Source organism: Nannospalax galili, unplaced genomic scaffold (genome assembly GCF_000622305.1).
Source record: "Nannospalax galili isolate Female #2095 unplaced genomic scaffold, S.galili_v1.0 scaffold1711, whole genome shotgun sequence".
NCBI classification, from domain to species: Eukaryota; Metazoa; Chordata; class Mammalia; order Rodentia; family Spalacidae; genus Nannospalax; species Nannospalax galili.
The window spans coordinates 798,164-806,737 of record NW_008330347.1 but is presented as its reverse complement, the minus strand read 5'-3'; the positions used below and the strand labels follow the sequence as shown (position 1 = coordinate 806,737).

The 8,574-nt window shown below is 40.3% G+C and overlaps 1 protein-coding gene across 1 annotated transcript; it reads right to left on the bottom strand.

Annotated features, from left to right (window-relative positions):
* Window positions 1-31: 31 nt before the first annotated feature.
* LOC103745274 (murinoglobulin-2-like) lies at window positions 32-3,528 on the bottom strand. Its single transcript, XM_029570398.1, has 5 exons — window positions 3,376-3,528; window positions 1,820-2,003; window positions 921-1,080; window positions 764-816; window positions 32-176 (listed from the first exon to the last, which is right to left on the bottom strand). The coding sequence occupies exons 1-5, from the start codon at window positions 3,459-3,461 to the stop codon at window positions 174-176; spliced, it is 486 nt and encodes a 161-aa protein (XP_029426258.1). The 5' UTR covers window positions 3,462-3,528; the 3' UTR covers window positions 32-173.
* Between the last annotated feature and the right edge of the window lie 5,046 nt (window positions 3,529-8,574).

Sequence of the window (8,574 nt, the reverse complement as noted above, 5' to 3'; positions counted from 1 at the left end):
TGTTCCCATAGATTAATGCATCTTTCAACTCTCTTCAGAGAAGGTTCCTCATTCCCACAGATGGCTTTTAACCCAGAGACACACAAGTCAACACCCAGAGAAGAAGAAGCTGCAGAGTTCTTATCTCTGAATAGTACACCTATGTAAAATCTCTGTCACCCAAGGCCCAGGGATCACTGTGGAAGAGAGGATAAAATGATTGTAAGAGCCAGAGGTGGTATATTACCACAAGGAAACAGTTTTCCAGATCATGTGGCAGATACTCATAAGAGCTCAAAGCAAAGGGATAGCACGCAAAATCCTAGCATAGAGGTGAGGACAGGGATAAGAAGCCCCCAAAGTAGCCGAGGAATTATTTGCAACTGATAGCTGCTGGGTGAGGGACAATCAATTTTCTTTAAAGATGTGATTCTTTGTAGGTTAACCAGCTCCCGTGGAAGGGCCCACATTGAAGGATGTTTGGGGACATACTTTTGGTTCAATAGGCCTTTATCTATAAACAGTACATAGAATTGGGAGGGGGGTACCAAAAGAGGGTATGTGGATAGGGGAAGAGGTCTAAATATGATCAATATATTGTATGGTTTTAAAAATTCAATAAAAATGAAAACAATCATTTTGTCTCCCTCTCTCTTTTTATTTTTTGGCATCTGTCACAACATGATCATCTCCTACTGATGTCAGGTTAGTTAAAGGAAAAAGCCTTTAGAGTCATCCTCTCCTCTCTACAGGGCCCACAAATACGCACAAATAAAAGACTCACCAATTCATCCAGGAGGCGTAGCTTTTTATCCACAGAGACAACTCGAAACTTAACTGGAAAGAAAGAAAGTTTCTAGTGAGGTCCAGAAACCGGGATGTTTTCACTGGCATGCCCAGGAGGACATCCCAGTTTCCTAGCTCAACATGGAGCCTTGTACCTGACTGTCCTGGCTTGTACATGGGTTTGTCTGTCTGGACAAAGATGATGCTTTCTCTGTTCTTCACCAGCACGGCTTTCTTTTTCTTGAATTCATGAGTTGGTCCTTTTATGTGAACAGAGAGAACTGCTACCAAGTCAGAAGGTAAGAATCTGGGAATCTGAGAACAAGATCACAAGAGCCATCACCATCTCACCTGCTCTGGAGAACTCTGCTTTCTTTCTTTACCTTCTTTCCTTCCTTATCACAGGAAGGAGGTGGGATCCATGGAATATTATTTAAGTATAACATAGAATGAAGTATATCAAAAAAAGTTTTAAAAAAGAAACACAATGTTTCATGTGAGTCAACTGTGGCAATGAAAACAAGATCATTTTTGTAGAATAAGTATAATCTTGACTAAAAATTAGATCTAACCCCCAAACTGTCAGAGAATGAAAAATAATATGGTAATGGCAGTAAAATTGTGTCTTTGGGGGAGAGCCAAAAGAAGAAACCAGACATTTACTCAGGATATGTTATATTCAGCAGAAGTGGTCCTTGTTAGCTCTGGCATTATTTCACTAGTAGAAAATACTACGAAGCATCAATCCTGCTTTCTCTCCTGCTTTCTCAGCATTGGAAGGATTTTCGTGGGATTCCAATGAGAAATTAGCATATTCATACATATTGGCACTCCTCATTTTGTGGTGGAATAATCTATGTTATTCTTCATTGGATGCTCTCTCTAGGGTTTTAAATCATTTTGAAGTAACAAGTGTGTTCCTATATTATTTTTTATGGATTAATTTTTCTAGAATAATTCGTATGGATTTCTATTAGAAATATACATATCTATGTGTATATTCACATATTGTATAAATATAGAAAACAACTTGGGACGGGTGTTTAGTACTCACAGTGAAGGAGACACAGTGGAACAAGTCCTTGTCAACCACGAGGTCGTTGAACAGGCTCTTGTTTCCCCAGCTAGACTGCAAAGAGGCCCTCACAGTCACTGTCTCATTCAGGTGATGCAGATGGAGACAGCTTTGCTCCGGGGTCTCAGTATGGAGCTGGGAAGGGACCAGCACCATATACTGCCTGGAAAGGAAGAAGTTCAGGTCAGCTGACAGATATCAACGTCCTGGCTGTGAGTTCATCACAGTAGACGCTACCATCGTTATTTCTACAGCCTGAGAGGGCAGGTTGGCAACACGACAGAGGAGAGCAGCAAGAAAGTCACCCCATGTTGGTGTACCGGTCAGAAGTCGGCTTAGGCAGCGGCCTCGCTCAAGGCAGGTTCAATGGCATGTGAAACTCCCACTAACCAGCAAGCATTCAAGTTCCTGGTTTGTTTATTAAGGAAAATATGGAAGAAATATTCTTCATATAAAAATAAATGAGGGCTATCCTCAGTTACCAGTATTAATTCTTGAAATATAACCCAGCCCCCTACTCTTTATTTTCGTATTCTTCCATCCCGAGTTCGGAATTCAGAGTTACATAATTCACCCCCCCCCCACCTCCCACCCTGGTTCAAAGGTTGTTTGCAGCACAATCATTCTCTAAACTTTCTTGGCATTAGAGAGATTTGGTTCCTAGGGGACCCCAAATCCAACCTATCATTGCTATATCAAAGGTTACAAATTGTCAACAGATTGTTTTTATTTTTGCATTTTTAAACATCTTGTTTTCTGATCACAGAGAATAGAAAAGTCATGCAATAACACAGCTCCTGATAATGTGGTTAATTTTTGACACCCATAATAAACTGTACTAGTACTTTGTGAGTTTCTATGTATTTGATCCTAATAAGAGTTTCTTTTAGGACTAGAGAGGTGGCTTAGTGGTTAAGAGCACTGATTGCTCTTGCAGAGGACCAAGATTCTGTTTCCAGCACTGGCATGGCAGCTAACAGCTGTTCATAATTTCAGTTCCAGAGGATCCTTCGCCCCCTTCTGACCTCTGCAAGCATTGTGTGACATGTAAGCTCTCAGATGCAGTCAAACAGAAAAAACAAATAAAAAAAAATTTTTTTAAAGACTTTTGTTTTAGGACATATAGCAGTCTGGTATGCCCAACGTCTTACCTGTCCTAAAGTTGAGTTGTAATGTAAGCCTATATTACAACGAAGATGATCAACAATTTAAATATTTTCAGACTTACTAGCTTAAATGGTTTCATCACATAAGAATGACTTTTGACTATTGTAATTCTAGATACTGTGACAGACTAATAAGAGAAATGCTATTCTTAATTGCTCACAGCCAAGTTTCATCCCAATAATTGCTTTAAGGTTGAAAAACATTGCATAGAAAAATATAATACTAAAGTTGGAAAATATATACAATTATTATTGTCAATTAAAAAGAAAGAACAATTTTACAAAGATTGGGAGTGTGTGTGATGGAAATGGATGTTTTTTGACTCAGGAAAGAAAAGACAATGTAAAGAGAGCCCTGGTGGTACTCACGGTTCTCCATGGAGGGAGGTAACAGCGGGTAGGAGGGCAAGAAGAACTGGAACAAGACATGGAAGAGCATGTCTGCCCTTCCACATGCTGTGGGGAGAAAGAAGAAGAAGGCAGGGAATATGGTGTCCTCCTCCTTACACTCTGCTTCCAGAAATTCCCCCAACCCACAGGTCTTATATATGAGAGTGCTCTGTGCAAACAAGAAGCTCTGCCCGAGGTGTCCAAACACACTGTAGAATTTGGCAAGAGTTCCCTCTTGGTGTCATTGCTCTCAGTGGTGGCCTCATTTCAAACCACATAATTACAACAGACTCGGAAAAGGTACCAGAGTAGCTGTGAGTGGCGTTGGTAAGGGATCAAGGGCATGGAAACCCGTAGCACACACAGAACCTTAGCTTGGACTAGAACGGACCTAGTATCTCAATCTTAGTATTATTGACTTTTGTACCCAGGTAAATCTTTGTGTTCATGACTGTGCTACGACTGTATGGTGTTTACCAGCCTCACTGTTTCTACCCACTAGAACCCAGTAGTACTCCCTGTGATATAACATCTTAATTTCTCTTTCCTTGTTTGAGTGTCAGTAGATTAGTCCATGTTGGAGATTTTTCAGTCCTCCTGTCTCTAACAATTCAAGTGTCTATTTTTAAGGGTCTTGTGTACAAACAGTAAAGTGGGCAGACTAAAAAACTAGGGCCAGCCGTGGTGGCACATGCCTTTAATCCCAGTACTTGGGAGGCAGAGGCAGGCTGATCTCTGTGCGTTCAAAGCTAGCCTGGTCTACATAGCGAGTTCTAGGACACCTGGGCCTACAGGGGGCCCCTTTTTAAAAAAAACCAAAAAAAAAAAAAAAAAGTCACTGTGCCTGCATATCCCTAGTTAGAACAGGGGGCCATAAACTTTCTCACTTAATGGCATATTTGAGGAATCATATTTCTTTCATGTACTAGTGAGCCCAGTTTAATTTTTGTGCCTAAAGTTGACTGGTTCAAATATTGGTCAATATTTGGGATTCATTTTAAATCTTTTGGTAGGATTTTAATGCATTGTGTTGGGGAGTACATTAACATTTTTCTTCCAGATCACGTGGACTGTTTGTTAATGCAAAGATTCTATGACATTGACCAGAGGTATAACATAAGCTAATAGCAATGATAAGGTACTAGGTACTAATTGAGGTGCTAGGTGGTAGGTAATAAAGAGAAACATGATAGGAGAGGGCCTGTGGGAAGTTAAAGGGATGGAAAAGAAAATAAAACTTGTGAACTTTATTGATTTACCTCTGAATACTCCACCCAACCTTTACTAGAAATATATTGCTGTCTCTTGAACTGATCCCTTTTTCTAAACTTCCATTGAAAAATAATTATACTAGCTGATCTTCTAAGCCATCAAATATTTATTGGGTTGTACCAAGATTCACACCCTGCTCTTCCTTTTGTGAACATGACAATGCGTACCATGGGAACTTTACATTTATATTAGAAGATGGTGGAAGTGGTAGGTGCAGACCCATGAGCGGATGGTGACTGTACAGTATAGTATTCTATGATGGGACATATGAGATGGCGTGTAACACAGGCTCAGAACTCACAAAAGACTCCTTGTAAGAAGTTAGAGCACAGTTGTGCTGAAGTGATTTACATGTTTTACAGTTGAAACAAAAAGTGAATGAAGGTCTGAGTCTGTGAAAAGGCATATGATAAACCCTGGAGACAAAAAAAATCTTGGCATGACTGAGAATGGGAAATACTTCATGGGAATAATGGTGACAAGACAAGCCCAAGCTTAACCATAAGAGGGCCTGTGAGAAGGAACTCAGAGCATACATTGAGAAGATTTAAATCAAGAAGGTATATAATGATCACACATGCAGTGGTTCGAGAGACGGGCTAGAAGTGCTGAGACCCCACTTGATGGCTCATCAGTTATCTAGGTATGTTCTGATGGCATCCCAAACTGTGATAAACATGTTGGGGATGGTGGGAAGGTAAAGGATTCACGATATAGTTAGAAGAAAAATCTGGATACCATCTGGTGAATCATTGGATGCTTAGGATATAAAGGGAGAGGAAAACTTTGTAATGCCTTGTAGATTTATTTTAGTGACTTGGGGTGTGTTTGCTGAGGGAAGGCACAGAATGTGTGTGCATGTGTTATGTGGTTTGGATGTAAGGAGACTATCAAATCTACTGTGGTAGTTAGCATTTAGTATCTGTAATAAAACACTGGAGAAAATCAACTTAGGAATAGGCAAAGTTTATTATGTGTCATGGTTCTAGAGTTTGCAGTCAGTGGCTGTTGGGTTTGTAATGGGACTACACAACATGCTGAAAGGCTTCAGTGAGGAAAAATTGCTCAGGTCATGGGGAGAGGGAGGGAAGGAAGGAGGAAAAGAGGGGGGAGGGAAAGGGAGAGAGGAAGAGAGAGAGAGAGAGAGAGAGAGAGAGAGAGAGAGAGAGAGAGAATCGATATCCTGTTAAAGAACATGGCCTTTGGTCACCTCAATTCCTTCCACTAGGTTCCACGACCCAGAAGGTCCACCATCTTTTATTTGCACCATGGGCTGATAACAGACTCTGAATACATGTAATTTGGGAGACATTTTAGTTCAAAACCATCACACTTACCATTGTGTTTTCCATGGTTTCACCAAAATAAAGGGTATATGAAAAAAAGGTATTGGAAATCTACAATCCTGCAACTCAAATAAAATTATAATGATTAGGACCAGTAGGACACATTTGATGTGAAAGGACGTGTAGAAGAGATCACCTGGAGTCAGAGGGTTAAACAGGGATGAGGGCAGGGAAGGAGGAAGGAGGGGTAAAAAGTAGGCTAACCAAACCTAAGGGTGAATGAAGAAGTCTTATAAACCCTACCAGTTTGTAAGATTTTAAAAATACATTTTAATCTATTTTATTCATTATTTTTATTTTATGTGTATGAGTATATTGCCTGCATGTGTTGTGCAATGCTCACAGAGGTCAGAAGAGGACATCGGATCCCCTGGAACTGGTGTTACAGATAGTTGTTAGCTGCCATGTGGGTGCTGGGAATCAAACTTGGTCCTCTGCAAGAGCAGTCAGTGCTCTTAACTGCTGAACCATCTCTCCAGCCCCTTAAAATATAATTTTAGAAGGAGTTTAAAGATAGGTACTCTACTTGGCGGGGGCGGGGGGGACAATGCTGTTCCCAGAAGACATGAAATATTATATTAAAATTTCAGTGCCACACATGAGTTATTTCCCTAGGACTTATTGGTGAGGGAGACCCCAGAGACACTCCAAACAATATAGACTATTACCCGTGCCCTTAGTTACCCACCATAAACTACAACCATGTTGCTGAAGATATCACACTTTAGTTTCAGGACATAGAGATATAGTTCTTGAACTGACCAGGAAATTTTCTCTCTGATAGATAGCTTTCTTAGTGCTTGATGGAGCTATGCAAGCTGTTGCAGGAGACAATTGTCTGATCCAGCTCTGGGCCTTTCTTGTTAAAATAACAACTTGCAAGGCAAGATGTGCTCATTGGCACAATAATGGCATGATGGTTATGAAGACAGCCAACTGCTTTCTGAATGGATTTGAAGCCTGTTCCACTGGAGGAAATTAATTTCTGATACTGTAAACCTGATGAATAGCCCATGGTTGGGGAGATTATAGGGCTTAGGGTACAACTTACTATTGTTATTTCAATAAATGGTCATGTTGGTAAACTGCCTTCTAAGTATTTACCCATAATCTGGGCATCTCTCAACCTGGGTGAGAGAAGATTTTGCAGTGGTTATCAGTCAATGTAGAGACTCACGACTAAGAATGAATGATTGTAAATGTTTGGCTCTAAATTGGATGCCTTTAATACACACACAGATTCCCCCCCTCCTCCGCCACACACACATACTACTACCATCACCACCAAGTCTTAGGAAACACTGTGGAAGAGGGTGCAGAAATAACCTAAGAGTTGGAGGAAGGGAAGAAATGCTACAGTATGCTCTCTTCCAGACATGGCATGCTTGTTGCATTCATGAATTCACAGTAGATTTGGTTACTTGCATAAACCTTCCAAGAACAAGCTAGTCAACATTCCAGAATGAGCTGGGGAGACTGTCATGAGACCAGACTTCTAACTAAGGAGCTATTGGCAGTTGATAGTTGCTGAGGAAGAAAGGCTTGTTATGCTTTAGGGTTGTGGCCACTGATAGGCTGTCCATATGCTAGTAGATGGCCCCATACCCTAGTAGATGGCCCTATACTCATGTACATATGCACAGCACTAATTTGATTTAGTGGATTGTTTAAAAGAAACATGAAGTTGGAAGGGGGAACATGGCTAAGATCTGGAAGGGGGGGTTGTAGTGCAGAAATGAGGGTCTACATAACACAGTCATATTTCATTGCATAAATATGTGAAATTGTCAATGAATAACTAAAAAAGACAAATCTCAATAGTTACATCATTTACTATATATGGATTCTGTGAACTTTATAAGAAGAAATCTATGGAATATGCTTCTCAAACTGAAGGAACTCTGCACCAGTCTTAAAGATTACTCCGATGCTGCATGCCAAAAATAGAGCTCATAGATTCTAGATGCCAGTAAAGATGACTACCAATTGATCTTAAAATTACCTTGTTATAAAGCCCAGGCAGCTCCAGTCATGATCTTCCTGCCTCTGATTCCTGATGGCTAGAATTATTACTGTTTACCACCATGTCCATCCCTAGAAGCAGCATTCTTTACTAAAGTATCTGAGTCTTAGAAGCTTGTGTTTTAAGAAGGCAGTTTTCACTATGACTTCTTAATTGTCTACTGAAATTCCTGACTGAAGTCAGTGCCCTTAATTCTTGGCCTTTTAAACTTTCTTTGCAAACTTACCCTTAAAATAAATTATTTAATCATCTTACATTCTCATTAGTTGTTTTAATTTCCCAGAAGGGATCAAATGGAACATTTGACATACACACAGTCCCCTAAAATGTCATGAAATCAAAATACTTTAGGCTAATTGGGGCTGTAGAGAGGGTTCATTGTTTAAGAGCACTGACCACTCTTGCAGAGAACTCAATTTCCAGGATCCACATGGCAGCTGACAATTGTCCATAACACCAGAAGAATCCAATACCCTCTTTTGACCTCCACCACCATTGCATGACAGGGGTGCACTTACATACATGCAAGCAATATAC

Coding starts and splice junctions, on each gene's coding strand:
- LOC103745274 (XM_029570398.1), bottom strand. CDS start 3,461: ATGTGGAAGGGCAGACATGCTCTTCCATGTCTTGTTCCAGTTCTTCTT. Junction 1,081..1,819: donor TCCACTGTGTCTCCTTCACT/GTGAGTACTAAA, acceptor TCTTGTTCTCAG/ATTCCCAGATTCTTACCTTC. Junction 817..920: donor GTACAAGCCAGGACAGTCAG/GTACAAGGCTCC, acceptor CTTTCTTTCCAG/TTAAGTTTCGAGTTGTCTCT.